Below are 19,327 nucleotides of genomic sequence, written 5' to 3'. Positions count from 1 at the left end.
AGAGTGTGTGGCCCCACTGGTGCCCAGCGGATTAGCTGATGATGATGAATATACTCAAGAAGTTTAGTCCCGTTATGGTTAACGGTGGCAGAAAGGTCCCTTAAAGCAGGGTGTTGGGCATTATAAGCTCCCATGTATATCATGCCATGGATGGTGGGAGCTGGGAGAGCAGCTGCATTCAACCTGCCTGGTGCAGAGTATACGTTACACAACCTAACTGTGCCACTTCCAGTGGTGACCTCAAGAAGCTGGAAGGTTGTCTCGTCTACAGAGCTTTGGAGGAAACGGTGCTGCATGGAGGAGTGGAGATACGTGACAAGTGCATTCCTAACTCATTGTACGTGCGAAACATAACCATTGAGAGTGGGTGCCTCTACCCTGAGTAGCGCACGACCAACAAAGGATTCCTGAATGAAAATTATATCAGGGTGGCGACTGTATACATACATATCCTTTGAGAGCAGCAAGTTTAGACCAGTTAGTAACACCACAGGCATTCCATGAGATGACATGCAGTTGTGACATGTTACCAAACTTTGCCATGACGTTTGTGAGGGCCAGATGAGGAAGTGGTGGTGGCATGAGAAGTGCTACGTGGCGTGCCACGAGGGGAAGACTCCCTGGGGGGAGCATTCAGGCGTCCAATGGGAGTGACAATGGAGTCCAGCTTCTCTGTAAGGGTGGTGAAAGTCGTAATGATGACTTGTTGTGATTCAACCAATGAATTTAATGTTGTCTTAAGTGTGGCTTGCTTGCTAACCAAGCCATCAATGAAGGCTTCCATTGCATTGAAACGTGCCGTAAGTGAGCTAATCTGAGTCCTGAGAGTGGCAACAGCATCGCGAAGTTCAGTGACTGCAGCTGAGTCCAAACTGACAGTGGAGGCAGGGGTAGTGGCAGGGGGAGGCAGGGTGGTGACGCTAGTGAAGCCCCACCTTTCGCAATGGGAGAAGGGTTAGCCCAGCGTCCAGTGCAGCCATGCCAAACGTTAACCCCTTCTTGATGACACTGGGGACATTTCCAGTGCAAAGTATCTGCAGGCGGTGGGTTGGGTTGCATCGAGGCTGTATCAGAAGCAGGTGGAGGGGGTCGGTGAGGACATGTCCGAGAGTCATGTTGGCCAGAGCACCACGCACACGGTTCTGGTGCAGAGCAACACCAGGAGATGTGACCAATGCCCCAGCATCGAAAGCACCACGGTTGCTCGTCCTTTATCTTGTGAAACTCACAACATGGGAGGCAGTGAACGAAGCTGAAGGTGACAGTTGGTGGTGGTGGGTGAGGAAGACTCCAGGTGACTACCAGCTGGTTGATAGGAGTGCCACTCTGGTGGGAACGTAGGACTGAGTAGATACCTGGCAGCTCCTTGACCAAGTTGGGATCAATGCAGACAGGATAACGTGTAAGGAGGCAAATAGGAAACTTGCTGGGCCTCTCAGGTGAGTCTTGAATATCCAAAGAAAGGGATAGGAACTCTGCTTTAGTTAGGCTATCTATAATGTCCCTGCAACATCTGGAGATGTAGACAAAACGGAAAGACATCTTGACCTCCGCTTGGGTGCAGTCAAGGGGAAAAGCACAGTTGACCTCAGACAACCATCAAAGTTTGATGTCCACAGTTGGGTTGTCTTTGAATAAAAGTTTGATATAGTCAGCACTGAGCATGAACATCAGAGGCATAGAGGCAGGAAGCAACGGCAAAATTGGGGGGGGATTGAACAAGCTGCAGGAGGCGAGGAGTGTTGGTTCTAAGGGTGGTTGCCTTCTGCAGAGGATCAGAAGTTTCCTGCCGCTTGAAGGATTTGGTAGCAGGGGGTGAAGGCTCACTGTTGCTGTACGAGGTGTTATGCACGGGGTGTTCGGCAGAGGAAGATGCCTAGCTGACGAGGTGAGGTGTGGGAGGTACAGATAGTGCTGGTTCTGTAGCTACTTCCCCAGCTAGCGAGACATTGCTACTATTTTGTGGTAGCTGTGGCCAGTCACTCTGAGTCATTTCATCCTCGTCACTCAGCACCAGGTCAGCTTCAAGGTCCTCGAGGGTGGCAGGGCCCAGGTACTCCATGCTGCACACCTAGGCAGGTAGCAGGGTGAGTGGGATGTTAGCTTCACCAGCACGACAGAACAGACCAATGGTAGCAGGGGAAATGGAGTGACTCGTCCATGACATCACACAGGTCTTACTGCACATGTGCAGAAACGAGAAAACCCGACCAGAGGGGCCCCGTCTGCCATACTGAATTTTCCCTCAAAACTACAGGCTAAGTCCAAACACCAGAAAAACTCAACCAACGATGAAGTAAGCACTAGACCTTTATGTTGCTCTCTACAACTACAGAAGGGTGATGGAAGGCAAGGACCAGCGGAAAAACCAGGAATATGAGCCACACACAGCAATGATTTGTTTATGTCCAGCCCTCTGGTGGCGAAATCCGGAGACAGATAGATAGATACATAAATATGTACAGTATGTATATATCTATGTATGCATTTCTGTTTATGGAAAGATAAATTGATATAAAGAGATAGAGAGGGTGATGCACTGAGTGATGAATAGATAAATGGTTAGGCGTGGCAATGGACTGGTTAACACGCACTGAGTGATGGATAGATAAATGATAGATAAATGATGTGCTGAACTCTCCTATGATATAGTTAATTCGACAATCCAAACTAAAAATGTGGATATAAGCCTTCAAAGTTGCACAAAAAGAGGTTGATGGCAGCGCGAGCCTTGAGTGGCTGTGACGTCATAGGTCGCCAAGCAGGGAAACAAAACGACTGTGATCCCCAGCTAAGTTGTGTGATTGTGGTTCTGCTGATTAGCCAAGCTTTGCTTCGTCATGGCCAGGTCAGCAAATAACCACCACTGGTGCCTTGTTCCACTGTGCAAGAACACAAGTAGAATCACATCAGAGAAAAAGACTCATCACTGTTTCTAGAGATGAAAACCAAGCAGCTGTGGTGGCGAGCAGAGCGTCGGCAGTACGCCATCACATGATCACAACTGGCAACTCTGGGAAGCGGTGCGAAGAAATACCGAGTCGGCACTTTTAAATGGAAAATATTTTAATTTTTATCATCATATAGATTCATGCACACCTAATTATCTGAAATCTGGTAAAAAAAAAAAAAAAAAAAAAAAAACGTGGTTATGACAATAAAAAATCAGGTTTCAGAGCTGAAACGTGCTAAAGTTAGAGGATATTTCACCTCCAGATCGTCAACATGCATTGAGAGACCTCCATTTTGCATAAATATTGGTTTAAAGCACAAATAAACGTATTGACATTATAAGCCACTATGTATAGAAAACAGAAGTCTGTCAAGGTAGATTGTCAAGCTAGAGGTGAAACACCTGGTATGTTTAGCAAATTTTTGTTCTGAATCCTGAATAATTTTTATTAAGTCAAATTAAACACAAATTTTTGACTGGATTTCAGATAATTATGTGTGTATGAACCTATATGGTGATAAAAATTATAATACCCTAATATATACAGCCAAACCTTACCTAACAGTCACCTGTCAGGCAAAACTAAGCCAAACTTTGGCTTAAGTCATTGGTGGGGATGTGAAAATCTTATTCGCCAGATCAGACTGGCTGTTACTAATAAGACGTTCAAATATCACCAGTGCATAAGTCCAAGAAATCAGATAACTAAATATTCAATGGAGGTCTAGTTGTCTATGGTCAGGCCTACCTAGGAGGAAAAAACATTGAAATATTTCGGTCTTTGTTCATCTTCCTTGTGTATTCCTGCCCACTTTCAGGTCTATGTGCCCATGGAGTCAGGAACTATCAATACTTACACTGATTCAGTTCATAAATCACTTCATTACGACTTTATCAAATCTAATCTTGGTGCTACCGATTTGTCCTACGGGTACTGTACCTGATTATCGCAAGGTTCGTCTTCACTACTAGTCTCTCTAAAACCAACATAACTCTTACGACGTTATCGAATCTAATCTTGGTGCTACCGATTTGTCCTGCAGGTACCTCTTTCACGCAAGGTTCGTCGTCACTACTAATCTCTCTAAAACATCCATAACTCTTCACTAAAGCACAAACTCAGCATGCTTCATCTTTAAGAGAGCTATCACACTGTCTTACGTGATTATCGTGATAATAACAGCTGAATATCACGGAAGTCTTCTCTTTACTGGAGTATGATTCCCGGACATGGTTGTGAGTGGCAGTCAGCTGTGACCCTGGTATGGGTTGTGACGTCACTGCGAGGGTGCATGTTTTGCACGAAGTACAGTCTCCAATTTTAACTAACTAATCTATTTTCATAAATATTAAATCGGGGAGAAAAATGAATGATATTTCAATGATTACGAGTGACCATTTTATTACTTTATGTAACGTGTACACGACCGTCAACCAGTCCATTCAGTAATAATGCCTGGTAAATACTGAATAACTGTACATATGGAAGGATGGAACCTTTTACCACACAAAAAAAGTCAAAATTTTAATATTGCATAAAGACAGTACAGTAAAGGTAGGTATAAAAAATGATGAAACTAACAGAACACAGTTTTTGCCTCCTACAAGGAGGTTATGTTTTTGCCTACATTGGTTTGTTTGTTTGTTTGTTTGTCCATTTGTTTGTTTGTTTGTCTGTCTTTTAGCAGGATTACTCAAAAAGTTATGAACTGATTTTGATGACATTTTGTGGGAGAGCCACGAACCAAGGAAAAAATTATTAAATTCGGAAGTGGATCCAGATCAGGAGTATCCTGCACAATATCTCCAAAAGTTCTCTATTAATTTCAGGGAAATTTTGTGTAAAGGTGGACAATGGACCAAGCAACTAGCTAAAACAAACTTTCTTCAAACTTTCAAACATCAAAACTAATTAACAACCCTAATGACAATAGAATATTCTGGTCAACTCTTTATTCTTTCAATAATAATTTTAACAAGTCATCTTCCATTCTCCCACTAAAATCCTCAAATGGCAACATTACAAATAACCCGCGTGGGAAAGCGGATATTTTTGCCAGTATATTTAACAGGAACTCTACCATAGACGATACCTGCCAAAATGTCCCAGTGCCAGAACTTGATTCTCCCGAAATTGCCCCACTTAAAATACAGACAAGATACGTAAAATCCATCCTAGACAATTTACCTACCAACAAAGCTCCAGGCCCAGATGGAATTCCGCCAACTTTTTTGAAAGTGTTTCCCTGAACTTGCCTCTGTTCTAGCTAAATTATTCAGACTATGCATACGTCCTTCTTTATTCCCAAATTCATGGAAAGAAGCCAATATCCATCCAATTCCGAAGAAAGGAAGTTCCTCTGACCCCTCTGATTACAGACCAATAGCTGTCACATCTTCTCTTGGTAAGGTATTTGAAACTTTAATTAATAAGCACATTGTAAAACATCTTGAATCCAACAACTTAATTAGTGACAGACAATATGGTTTTCGGCATGAAAGATCCACCATTAACATACTCAATCTCCTAACTCATACCATCCATCAATCAATTGATATACATGGAGAAACTCATGCAGTAGCTCTTGATATTTCTAAAGCTTTCAACAGAGTATGGCACCGTTCCCTGCTGTCCAAACTCCCTTGCTATGGACTAACGACTTTTGTTCCTTTGATTTCTTCATATCTTAGTGTCAGGAAAATAACAGTAAAAGCAGATGATGTATAATCCAATTTTCACTCAACGCCGGCGTGCCGCAGGGGTCAGATCTGGCGCCAACCCTATTCCTGGTTCATATTAATGATCTCTTATCTGTCACCCACGATCTCATCCACTCATACACAGATGACCCAACACTACATAGTTCATTCACACTCAGACACCCATTTACAAAGTCTAATATCATTACCTCTCAACTCAGTACAGCCATCTCCATGAATCAAGACCTATCTACGATCAGTGAATTGGGACAAAACAACCTTGTCTCATTTAATGGTGGTAAAACTAAATATATACAATTTACTAATAGATAGATATTGCCAGGTTAGTACATTACCTTCAGTGCTGCTAATTTTCCCATCTCCAAACATGTTGAAATTCTTGGTGTCTCACTTCACAATGCCCTCAGCTGGACCTTTCATGTTAGATCACTTGCTAAAACCTCCTCAAAAAAAACTTGGATTATTGTACAGAGTCCATAACTTCTTCGCTGATGAGCAGTTAGCTATAATTTATAGGAGTCTTGTGTGCTCACAGCTTGAATATTGTTCACCGTTGTGGAACGGATGTGGAGAGGTTGCATTAAAACACCTGGACAATATTCAGAGCAAAGCTGTTATAATTATTAATAACCCTGCCATTACAAATAAACTACCTTCCCTGCAAGTAAGAAGGAATGTTGCCTCCCTTGCATTATTTTACAGATGTTTTTATGGCAAATGCTCAGACGAAGTTGCGTCCATGGTGCCACCTATCCATGCCTTCCCTCGTGCTACACGGGCATCTGGTAGCGCTCACGACTGGAATGTCATTCAGCCATATTGCAGAACTTCTGCCTGTCAGAATTCTTTCATTCCCCAAACTGCATCTCTCTGGAACTCGCTTCCCCAGAGTTGTTTTCCTCCAAAATTCAACCCACAGCTGTTCAAGTCTAACTGTTACAGATATTTTATGAACAGAGGACACCAGTAGTGTGGTGTATGGATTTTTTTTTTTTTTTTTTTGTATTCATTTGTTTTTCCTTCCTCTGTTCCAATATAAAAAAAAATGGTTAAATTTGGGGGCGGATCCGGATCCTATATCCACGGATCCAGATCCTTTTTAATGCCAATGGCAGTGGCGGAGGTATGCGCTCTCTGAGTCCTTTTTAGTTTCTGTATGTCCTCAATAGAATCTTGAGTCTAACCTTCCTTGCAGAAAGAACTAAAGATCCTACAGTGACGGACACCTGGACATGCTGCACCCAGCCACAGTTCTGGGAAGTCTTCCAGATCTTGACTGCAGTTCTGCTGGCCTATGACATTCGTCTGTCCATAAGTTTTTTCATACAGAGCAATCCATTTCGGGCCCACCTGCAACATCAAAGTACTCATGATCATGGATAAATGACAAACACTTTAAAATGGTGGCCTATCAACGAGGAAGTGTGGTTAAGTTAAAGCTTATCGAGTAAATTGCGGTTATTCAGATGGACAGTTTTGCCGAGTGCCAGTCTTCTTTAACAATTTGACCCACAACAGTCAATTTGCAATGGAGACCTCATATTTACTGCTGGATAAACAAACAAAAACTGCAAAAGTGTCGGACTGGCACAAAAGTTAAACTCAAGTTCTCGTATTTTCGAATTAAATTTGCTAACCAGTGCATCACCAGCTCCCCGTAATTTTGTCAAGTACCAGGAGCTTACAAAATGCTTTGAATAGGAGAGTTCACAAACTCCCAGAAGCTACCAATCTGCACCTAATAATCTGAAAAATTAAAATGAGGCTAACTTAACTATTGTTTTGTGTTTCCTTTATCGCTTTGTTCATAAGTACAAATTTTCAAACATATCTACTCAGTAAAATGAGGAAAAGAAGCTTCATTATGATAAAGTTGAAGGGAATCACTAAACTAACAAAACTAACCATCTACTCTTCGGGACAAATATTCTTCTTAGTTTTAAACTGATTACTTACATTCCCAGCCATGTTTTAATCAAATAAAATTTCAGACCTATATATCTACGTATAATACTCACATGAAGTGTTTGGCTGCAAAATATTTATAGAAATCAGATGAAGAGTGTATGCACATGCCCGCACCAAGTTTTGCTGTTGTTTTCCTGGAAACATCGGTATTTGCATGTGGATGGTGAACTAAGTGAATTTTTCTCTTTGAAGGTTGGGTTGAAACAGGGATGTGTCATGTCTCCATGGTTGTTCAATCTGTACATGGATGGGGTAATAAAAGAGGTACAAGGTAGGGTAGTGGATGTTGGAGTGGCCCTGGTGAGAGAGGGTAGTGTTTGGAAAGTCCCTGTACTGTTGTTTGCAGATGATACTGTGTTGTTGAGTGAAGACGAAGGGGAGCTGCAAGGCTTGGTGGATGAGTTTGGGAGAGTGTGTAAGAAACGGAATCTAAAGGTGAATGTAGGGAAGAGTAAAGTGATGGTCTTTGAGAGAGGTGAAGTCAGTGAATGTACAGCGAGGTTGGATGGTGAGGAATTGGATAATGTGAGTACGTTTAAGTACTTGGGTAGTGTGATGAGTAAGGATGGAGGTTTGGAGGGTGAAGTGCTTGAAAGGGTACAGCAGGGAAGAAAGGTTGCTGGTTCTCTGAAAGCAGTGATAAGAAACAGGGAAGTGAGCATGGAAGTGAAAAAGTTACTACATGACGGTATTGTGATACCAACTCTAACATATGGAAGTGAAGCTTGGACGTTGTTGGAAGGACACAAGTCAAGAGTGAGAGCAGTGGAAATGAGTTATTTAAGAGGAGCCTGTGGAGTCACGTGGAGAGACAGGCTGACGAATGAGGATATGAAGGAGCGTTGTGGTGTGGATGAGGATGTGATAGGAAGCGTTATGAGGAACACACTGAGGTGGTTTGGCAATGTGGAGAGATGGAGGGTGAAAAACTGACGAAGAGAGTGTATGTGAGTGAGGTGGAGGGGGGAAGAGGGAGGGGAGGCCGAAGATGAGATGGAGGGATGGGGTGGAGAGGTATATGAGAGAGGGGGGTGTGAGTTGGGAGCAGGGCAGTGAAGTGGCGGGGGACAGGGCGACGTGGAGGCGATTTGTTTGTGGCCACCCCAAACGGGATTGAGGCGTCTGGCAATAGATAGATAGATTAATATTATTATTATTATTATTATTATTATTACTGCTAGTATTACTACTACTACTACTAATACTACTACTAAAGCTTATTCAATCTGTTCTGAGAAGAGACTAGCATTAAGCTTGTGCAAGGTGGTAGCTGACTGGTTGCCCAAGTGCATTCATTATCAACGATACATTTAAATATTTTCATAAAAAGAGTTACAGTAGGCGTTATACGATAAGATTGCCAGTATGAAATATGTTTTTCTGAATTGATTAATTAAAAATGAGGCCTTACAAAGGTTATCAGATGGCCCAGGTACGTGTGAAATTTTGAACTCTCAGGACAAACCAAAACGGGTCCAGGTAGTTTTAACGAGTACCTTGCTTTCCCCCCCTTCCCCCTTTTATAGAAAAATTAAAGTAAATTATGTAATTCCTGTGAAATTATGTAAAATCTAACCTGGTAAAACATCGGAGTTCCAGTGAAAAATAACATTCCCTGAATTTTGTTGAATAGTAGACACGGAGAGGGGGGAAGGGGTAGTGTAATGCTAGGTGTAAATAGGCTCGACTTCTCGTTCCTAAAACACCTAACGTGGAGCGGGGTCCTCTTTCGAGACCGGAGCTTAGTGCAATAAAGAGAGGCAGGACACAAAAACTTCAGGCAATAACCTTTACACGTATATTACCACAATCAGACACAGGACAATTCAGCAGATATTACAGCACAATACATAGCAAGAAATAAAAACCTTATCTAGGATATGTGTATCTCGCAGGATACTTGCTTATCTGATATTAATGCCAACACAATTATAGTGTATTCAGGGTACAGTGAATATAGGCGCACGCGTGAGGCGCCGCGGGGAGAAAGTCTCACAAGGGGGGGAGGGGGGGTGCAGGGAGTGACTTGTGACGGCTAGGAGGGAGTTATGGTAATACTGGAGAGAGGCAAGTATTAACAATGGGAATTACACGTTTTCCAATAGCAAAGGGACTTTGGTAATTGATTCTATTCCTGGTTTACACTTACACTAGATACTGGGATGAGGGAGTGTCGTACAGGATTTACGGGTAGCGTGAGTGGGGGAATATCATTAACACTTCCTCGTATTATTTCTTTAGAGTTTACAGCAGTGGGGGTGTATTACTACGGAGGAATTTCCCGGCGGCACAGTCTTACTAATTGTATATAAGGGACGTCACTCATAAATATAGTTCATCAGATCTTGGTTCACACACTCGTCCTTTATCCTCTCACTGCGATACTTACTTGCTCCGATATTCACTATATTAAGTCACTGCACGATATTACACTAGGTTCGGCAAAGTCACACTTAACCTAAATCACTTGCACTGTTTCTGGACAGCATCACACGTATTCATCGTGGGGGCAGGGGCGAGAACACGCCGTAGGCAATCCTGCCGGGCTAGGGGCACCACCAAGGGGAGGCGTGCCGAGAGGGCACGGGACGACTCGTAGGGGCGTCCTCTCGCGTCCTGGGCTACCCTTGGCCTCCGGGCTGGGCTCAGGGGTGTGACTCTCGGGATTGGGGCCGAATAGCTCCAGAAACCTCTGGTGTAAGTCTCGGCCGGAGGTGGGAGCCTTACGTCGTCGTGGGGGCGTATGGAGATCGCGCCCGGGTGTCCTGGGGAGGATCGGGAGAGACTGCGGACTGCAGTCTCCAGCGTCTAGGGGCGCCGACAGGGGAGGACTGTGGCACCGGCTTACACTGGGGCCCGTCAGGTGCGTCTGCTCCAGAGCCAGGCATAGGGAGCGGAGGCCAGGGGAGGCTGTGAGGCCTGACCGGGCTGCTCCGGTACGGGAGGCCTGGGCTCTCATCTCCTGCCAGGGTGACGTCTCGCTCCTTGCCCCCTTTTGTCCGAGGGGCCCGGCAATTGGCCGTGGCTGCCCAGGGGCAGGGCTCTCAGGTGTCGGAGCCCAGCAATTGGCCGTGGCCTGAGTGGGGGAGTCAGCGCACCTCTGTGCACCTTCGGAGCGACAGTGAGCCGTCTCACGAAGACGGGAGTGGCAGTGGGCCATCTCCTTCTGCAGGAGGGGGGAGCGACAATAGGCAGTCTCTACCAGGGCACCTTCAGAGCGAAATAGGCCATTTCACGAGGGCAGGAGCGACAATAGGCTGTCTCCTTCTGCAGAAGGGGGGAGCAACAATAGGCCGTCTCTACCAGGGCACCTTCAGAACGACAATAGGCTGTCTCACGAGGGCGGGAGCGACAATAGGCCGTCTCTACCATGGCACCTTCGGAGCGACAATAGGTCATCTCACGAGGGCGGGAGCGACAATAAGCCGTCTCGACCAGGACACTTTCGGAGCAACAATAGGCCATCTCACGAGGAGGGGAGCGACAATAGGCCGTCTCTACCAGGACACTTTCGGAGCGACAACAGGCCGTCTCACGAGGGCGGGAGCGACAATAGGCCGTCTCAACCAGGGCACCTTCGGAGCGACAATAGGCCGTCTCACGAGGGAGGGAGCGACAATAGGCCGTCTCCTGAGGGGCGCTGTCTGGAGTGTCTAGAACAACTCCACCCCTAGCTGGTTCAACAATCCCACTCTGTGAAGGTAGTGTCCTTCTCCTACGATGGCGACGGCATGGTGGCTGCGTGACAGGGGCGCACGGCCCGGGGTGACATATGCCGTTGTTGCTGGGGGTTGCTCCGACTGGTGGCGGCTACCCCGTGGGGTCCGTGTGGGGGTGTCGGCCTGTTCCCGGGCATACTGGGCTGTATCTCACTTGCCCCGTTGTCGGGGGCACTACGGTATTCTTCTGTTTCCATTTCGGGGGCACTACATTGTAAGTCACGCATTTTAGGTAGGCTGATCATGGGATGTCCGACTTGATTAAGCAGACAATTCAGTTTTTTTTTTAGAGCATTTTGCTGTCACATCAGTTTACATTATGCATTCTACTTTCGCATCATCAGTAAGTTTTCCATCTTTTTAGTTTCGAATTTCCAGTTACAACTTACAACCGAGCTGTGACAAGGAATGAGCTGTGGGATATTTAAATGACCGTGACATACAGCTTCTTCACCCTTGCCTACCTGTCATGATTCATTGGAACTCCGATGTTTTACTAGGTTAGATTTTACATAATTTCACAGGAATGCATAGTTTACTTTAAATTTTCTATAAATGGGGGAAGGGGGAAAATCAAGGTATTCGTAAAACTCTACCTCGACGCGTTTTAATTTGTCATGAGAGTTCAAAATTTCACACGTATCTAAGCCATCTGATAAACTTTGTATGGTCCCATTATTAAATTAATCTATTCAAATAATGATATATAATATTTTATTTGGGCAAACATATCGTAAAACGGTTACTGTAACCATTATTATAAGTATATTTAAAATACAGTACATCATTATTACTGAATGCACTCAGACAACCAATCAGCTGCCAGCTCTCAAAAGCTTTAGGCTCGTCTCTTCACAGAGCAGATGGAATAAGCCATACTATTATTACAGTTCCTGCTGCTGTAGTTAAAACAATATCAACAATAAGAAGAAAACAACAAAAATAACAATAACAACTATTACTACTACTACTACTACTACCACCACTACTACTACTACTCCTACTACTTCTACTATTACAACAATTGCTACTGCTTCTACTTCTACTGCTGCTGCTACTACTGGTACTTTTACAACAACAACAGCAGCAACAGCTACAACTACTACCATTATCACTACAATTTCTGTCAATAATAATTATGCATATTGTTGCATCCCCATCCCACACTGCCACAGGCTCCAGCAGTGGTAGATCAGTATAGGAAGGACGTTGCCCAACGAGCTATTCTTCCTGGAGGCAGCCATTCGGTGTACAACACACAAGACCGGCCTAGGCGTTGTAAATAAACACTAACTTCAAATGTTCACTGTCTTTAATTTCCAAATTATTACACTCATTGCTTACCAACTTCACTTCACTGTTTCCACAGGTACCAGAAATAATCTTCGCTAACTGCAATTACACTTAATGCTTGCCAACAACACTTCACTATTTTCACAAGTACCGAAGATATACAAACTGCACTGACACTGAACTACACTCAAACTGAACTGACAACTGACTGAAGCTGCTCTTGTCTCTTCCCCAACCATATATAAGCTAGCTTTTCTCTCAAAACTTTAAGTACACTCTCGGGGGACATCCAAAACATATCAGAGTTTTCTTACACTACTTAACACTCTAAATTATTTGGCAAGCAAATTAAGATATAATTACATAATTTAACAACAAGTAAATAAAACATTATAAAGGAAAAGAGCACAAAAATTAATGTACATCTTACAAATAACTACGCTCACAAACAGCAAGCTAACTGACAACTCTGACTCGTAATGGAACTATGGTACGACAAACATCGGGAATTCCCCAGCACAATCTAGCTAGCAATCTGTATAGATATGAAATATTACCATGTTGCCACTACAGTGTTGCCATACTATGTACTGTGTCTTGATGTCTCTATGATTCTTGTATATATGTCCCATGTGTCAGTTAGTTAGACGTGACAACGCCACATCTAGCTAGCCAGCCCAGTCCTAGTCAGTTCCTCATCAGCTTTCGCCATGTTAGTACACGCTGGTACCCTGTTCTCTGCCCTGCCTGTATCTTGAGTAATAAAGTCGCCCCAGTCCTCTGCGTTTCTCCAGAACCTTCCCTTCAGCCTTACCCTCCCTGGAACCAGTTAGGAGGTTCCGTGACATCATACCATGGCGCAGTGAGGAGTTTGAGTGACAGTGCAAGACTGGGGACGTGAATGACTGCCGCCATTACCAACGCCAGGGACTTCGAATTGGACCCCTACAATGCCACCCCTGGATCTAAAGTGTTTTGTGCAGTGACAGTGCAGTGTTTAGGGCAGTGTAGTGTTCAGTGCAGTGTTTAGTGCACTGTAGTGTTCAGTGCAGTGTTCGTGTGGTGTCGTGTGCGCTTTAGCATGGCAGAGAGACGCACCCTGGCCCTCACGTCGCCTAAACCAAATAGAGAGAGAGAGCGGACACCCTCCCACTCAGACCACTACCGGGTGACTGAGGAGAGTTGACAACCCTCGCGCCACCGCCACTGCTTGCCCGCACATGTGCACACACACACACAGACGTACGTATACCCCACCCGACTGACTACACTCGCGACACGCCACACTGCCACGCCAACCACACCGCCCTACTGAAAGCACCTGCGTGTGACAAGGCACTGCACATCCTCCAGCACATCTTCCCAACTACGACGACAATGAATCCAGAATGGCAGAGCAACCAGATCCACAGGGAGACACCACTGAGGAGTATGAAGACAGTGCTACATCTTCATCACTCCCACCGCTCACGTCCAGTTCGCCCGACACACCTCCCACACAAGCCGACAGTAACGACCTACTCCGCCTCGCTTACCACACACAAGATATATTACATCTTGTACAGTTCCTGCAAGTATCCCGTCAGCAAGAAGAAAGAAGAAGACAACAAGAGGAGGAAGTCAGATGTAGAGAAGAAGAAAGAAAAAGACAAGAAGAGGACAGAAGAAGACAAGAAGAGCTCGCCTTTCATCTTCACCTGGAACAGCAGAGGAAAGAGGATAACCAAGTGTTCATGGATTTGATCGTATCATTGGCAGCAAGAACATTGTCACCAGCCCCAGCACCTGAACCCCAGCCCCTACAGAGTTCGCCTGCTGTCCCTCCAGCCCCATCCTCTGACCCTCAGCTTCCTCAAAGCCCACCTGCCAACCTTCCTCCCACAGTCTTCAACCCCGGACTGCCTCAGAGCCCACCTGCCTACCACCTGCCTGCCCAGGCACCGCGTCTTCCTGACCTCCCCGCACCTCCTCAGCCCACCCTCAGGACTACTCGCCCATCCCCCGTCTGAGTATCAACCCTTATCAACCCCTCTACGCCCCCTCCACCGTCTATTGGCAACACTACGCCTCACCCCGAGAACAAGCCCGCAGTCTCCAGCCCCCCACCTTTTCAAGCCGACGCTACTTTCCAAGTCTACCGACAATGGTGCCATCTATTTGAAGACTACGCACTCATGACGGATCTCCACCAGATGCCCCATTATAAGCAGCTTATTCAGCTACGATCATGCATTTCCTTAGACATGCAACGCATCTTGGAACACACCCTCGCCATTCCCCCTGACTCTTACACCCCTGTGACAGAGATATTAGAGGCCCTGCAGGGACACTTCCGAGGCCTCCGCAACGAAGCCTTCTGCCGTCGGGAACTACTCTCCTGCAAGCAAGCCGCCGGGGAATCAATCTCAGACTATTACACGTCTAATGGATTTAGCTGCCGAAGTAGACTTTTGCCCTGGAGACCCAGTGACATATGCCGAGATCCAGCTGAAAATGGTAATGTTAATGGAAGTACACGACAAAGACTTGCTGCAGAAGCTTGTTCTCCTTGATCCTACCGCATCGCTTACTGACTTTGTCACCTGCTGCTGGTCACACTAGGGCATGAAAGCGGCAGCATCAGCAATACTCACTGCACCAGGGCAAATACAAGCCGTCTCTGTGTACAAGAAGAACTGACGAACGTCAAAGACAGAAGCCCCACAGCAACCTACAACAACAAGACCCTCGACCAGCAACTCCTGCCGAAGTTGTCAATGCCAGCACGACACTGGGAAGTGCCCTGCAGTAGACAGTATATGTGCGAATTGCGGATTTCAGGGACACTGGACCCGCGCACCTAGATGTCCCGCCAAAGAAGCCCAATGTCGATCCCGCAACAAACGCGGTCATTATGCCAAATGCTGCAAGACAAAGAAAAACCAGGGAAAAGAACCAGACAGCTCTTTCAACAACGACAGGCCTTCCTGCTCAGACAGATCTTCTCCGCCACCCCCTTCCAAGACTAGAACTTGAAAGTGTGTGGTTGACACCTCAAGTGACAAGTCCCCCATGCCCATCAGTGTCTGCCTATCCCACAGCAACACATCCTCCAGCCTACTGATGTTACCAGACAGGGGTGCGGAGATAACGGTGATTGGCCCGCAGCACCTGGACTCGCTTGACATCCCCAGGAGCAGCTTATCACCCCCTCCCTTAAAAGACGTGCTCACAGCAGACGGTTCCCCGATGTCTCCAGCCTTGGGTTGTTTCCAGGCAATGTTACAACGTGGCCCCAAGTCTTGCCTCACGACAGTGCAAGTGCACGAGGGCGTCCAGACCCCCCTCTTGTTGTACGGTCACTGTCAAGAGCTGGCCATAGTCTCATCTGAGTTCCCTAAACCCATCCTCGCCATGACACACATCAACAGATGCGCAGAGCTGCCTATCTCCACCACGACATCGCCCGAAGCTGCCAGGGAGTTCTTCCTACAAGAGTTTGGCAACGTCCTTATCTCCAAGGCCGACCTAAAGATGATGCCACTCAAGAAAATGACAGGCCCCCCGATGAGAATTCACCTCTAGCCAGACGCGACGCCCTTTGCAATTCACACGCCCAGACCCATCCCCTTCACCTTCAAGGACCAGGTAAAGGAGGAACTCGACTCTCTCGGGCAACAGGGGATCATAGCACCTACAGGTGATGAGCCTCAGAGTGGTGCCACCCAATGGTCCTCGTGCCCAAGCCCAAAGGCATCCGCATCACGGTGGACCTCACCTGCCTTAACTCCCAAGTCTCACGTCCCATATATCCCTCGCTTACGCCCATAGCAGCAGTCTGCAGTGTCACCCCATCAGCTAGATATTTTACCACCGCCGACGCACTACACGGATACCATCAGATGGAGTTAGCAGAAGATGATCGCCACCTCACCACGTTTATCACATCCTACGGCCATTTCCAGTACTGCCGCTGACCAATGGGCTTTGCAGCAACTGGCGATGCCTACTGCCTCCGAGGTGACATGGCCTTGCAGGGTGTCATCAACTGTGTAAAGGTGGTGGACGATATTCTCCTCTTTGATGATGACCTCCCTGCCCACTTGAGGAGGATTTATCACATGCTGACCAGATGCCACGCCTAAGCATCACTTTGAACAAGGACAAGTTTGTGGTTGCCACACCACAAGTCAACTTCTGTGGGTATATGATCTCACCAGAGGGCATCGCAGCTGACGAGGAGAAAGTGAAAGCCAGCAGAGACTTCCCTACACCGACAAACCTCACCGACCTTCGATCGTTCATGGGCTTAGTCAATCAACTCGCAGACTTCACTCCCGAGATAGCTAGGACAGTGCAGCCCTTACACCCGCTAATGAGCCCCAAGCACTCATTCATATGGACACCAGACCACGAGCAAGCATTTAACAACGTCAAGAAGGCACTGGTTGCACCACCAGCACTAGCACCTTTCGACCCGACATTGCCCGTAGTCCTCCAGACAGACGCCTCCCATCTCTATGGCGTTGGATATGCCCTCCTGCAAGATCATGGTCAAAGCACACTGCGTCTAATTCAGTGTGGTTCTCGATTCCTGACTGATGCCGAGACCCGCTATGCTACAATCGAGCTGGAAATGTTAGCAGTTACCTGGGCCATGGCCAAATGCCGACTTTACTTGTCAGGATTACAGCACTTCACTCTCATGACCGACCATCGACCTCTTATCCCGATCCTGAACCACTACACGTTGGACGCCATCGAGAATCCTCGCCTCCAACGCCTCAAAGAGAAGGTTGCACCTTACATGTTCACGGCTGTGTGGCACGCAGGGAAACAGCTGTGTATACCAGATGCACTCTCCCAAGCCCCAGTCAGCTGCCCCATGCCTGACGATGAAGAGGACTGCACTGCGACTACCGCACACGTCCGGTCCTTAGTCGCACACACCACCACTTCTTCAGATGACTAGACAGCGACATCCTTCATCGACACCAACAGAAACCTCCAGGAGGTTTGCACTGCCGCCACTCAAGACCCAGCCTACAGTCATCTGCTTGCTTACGTATCCGCCGGATTTCCCACCAACTGCTACAACCTGCACACCTTCGCCCTACCCTACTGGAAGCTACGAGCCAGCCTCTACGCGGACGGAGAACTTGTACTATACGGCCCTCGGATCGTCATTCCTCCTGCCCTCCGACGACGTACCTTAGCCCACCTCCATGACAGCCACCGAGGTGTTGAAGCCACCAGACGTCAAGCCAGACAGACTGTCTTCTGGCCTGGCATCGATTCAGACATTAAAAACATCATGGAAGCCTGTGAGGCTTGTCAGCAACTCCGACCCAGCCAGCAGCAGGAACCATACAGGAACGACGACCATCCGATGAGGCCTTTTGAGTCTGTGTCAGCCGACTTTTTCCAAGTAGCCGGGAAATCGTTCCTGGTGATCGCTGACAGGCTGTCTGGATGGCCAGTAGTCATCCCCTGTGGCCAAGACACCACCGCAACCAGGATCATCCGGATGTTCTGCGGATACTTCCAAGAAGTGGGAATGCCTCTCCGCCTCAGGACCAACGGCTGACTCCCATTCTCGCATCGACATCAGACAGTTCACACAATGATGGGGTGTCCATCACCTCATCACCTCACCACACTACCCCAGTCAAACGGCCACACTGAGGCAGCTGTCAAAGCTGTCAAGTACCTCATTCTCAAGACGGCACCGATGGGGAACATCGACACTGAGGAATTCGACAGAGGCCTACTTGAGTTACGCAACACCCCAACCCCTGCCGGACGCTCTCCTGCCCAGGTCTTGTATGGCCCCCCTTTTCACACCTGTGTACCAGCCCACCCCGAGTCCTTCTCTGAAGAGTGGCAGGCCAAGGCTGAGGAATGTGGTCACCGCGAAGCAGCCCAGGCCGACCAAGTGACCAGTCGGTACAACACGCACGCCCGACCTCTTCCCAGTTTGACCATAGGACAGCGGGTCAGGATTCAGGACCCGACTTCACACCACTGGGACAAAGTCGGGGTCGTTATGGGCCGCAGCAGGGCATGACATTACGAGGTACGCCTGCCTAGTGGTCGTGTGTGGTGGAGGAATAGATGTCATCTCCGCCCGGCGCCTCTCCCAAGTGACAACGCTCTACCCCAGTGCACAGTGCAACCCGAGAGTGTCAGTGAGAACCACCCACCCCAGTCCCCTGTGGTCCCTTGCTCAGGCCAGGAACCAAGGCCCTCACTTGACCCCTCCACTGCCCCTCGCTGCTCTACTCGTCTTGTAGAAAGGAGACTAAGATCTGCTCGAGAGTGATCTACGAGCATGAAGGGGGGGGAGGTGTTTAGATATGAAATATTACCATGTTGCCACTACAATGTTGCCATACTATGTACTGTGTCTCGCTGTCTCTATGATTCTTGTATATATGTCCCATGTGTCAGTTAGTTAGACGTGACAACGCGGCATCTAGCTAGCCAGTCCAGTCCTAGTCAGTTCCTCACCAGCTCTCACCCTGTTAGTACACGCTGGTACCCTGTTCTCTGCCCTGCCTGTATCTTCAGTAATAAAGTTGCCCCAGTCCTCTGCGTTTCTCCAGGACCTTGCCTTCAGTCTTACCCTCACTGGAACCAGTTAGGAGGTTCCGTGATATCATACCACAATCCAGCTTCTCAACATAGCCCCCTC

The 19,327-nt window shown here is 47.1% G+C and overlaps 1 protein-coding gene across 1 annotated transcript; it reads left to right on the top strand.

Annotated features, from left to right (window-relative positions):
• Window positions 1-18,259: 18,259 nt before the first annotated feature.
• Window positions 18,260-18,700, top strand: LOC145407483 (uncharacterized). Its single transcript, XM_080278413.1, has one exon. It carries the CDS (start codon window positions 18,260-18,262, stop codon window positions 18,698-18,700), a length of 441 nt encoding a protein of 146 aa, XP_080134539.1.
• Window positions 18,701-19,327: the final 627 nt, after the last annotated feature.

Source organism: Coenobita brevimanus, chromosome 73, assembly GCF_032717465.1.
Source record: "Coenobita brevimanus isolate Jiangsu-jjx chromosome 73, ASM3271746v2, whole genome shotgun sequence".
Classification (NCBI taxonomy): domain Eukaryota; kingdom Metazoa; phylum Arthropoda; class Malacostraca; order Decapoda; family Coenobitidae; genus Coenobita; species Coenobita brevimanus.
Note: the sequence above shows the minus strand (reverse complement) of the source record. Positions and strands in the feature narration are given on the sequence as shown.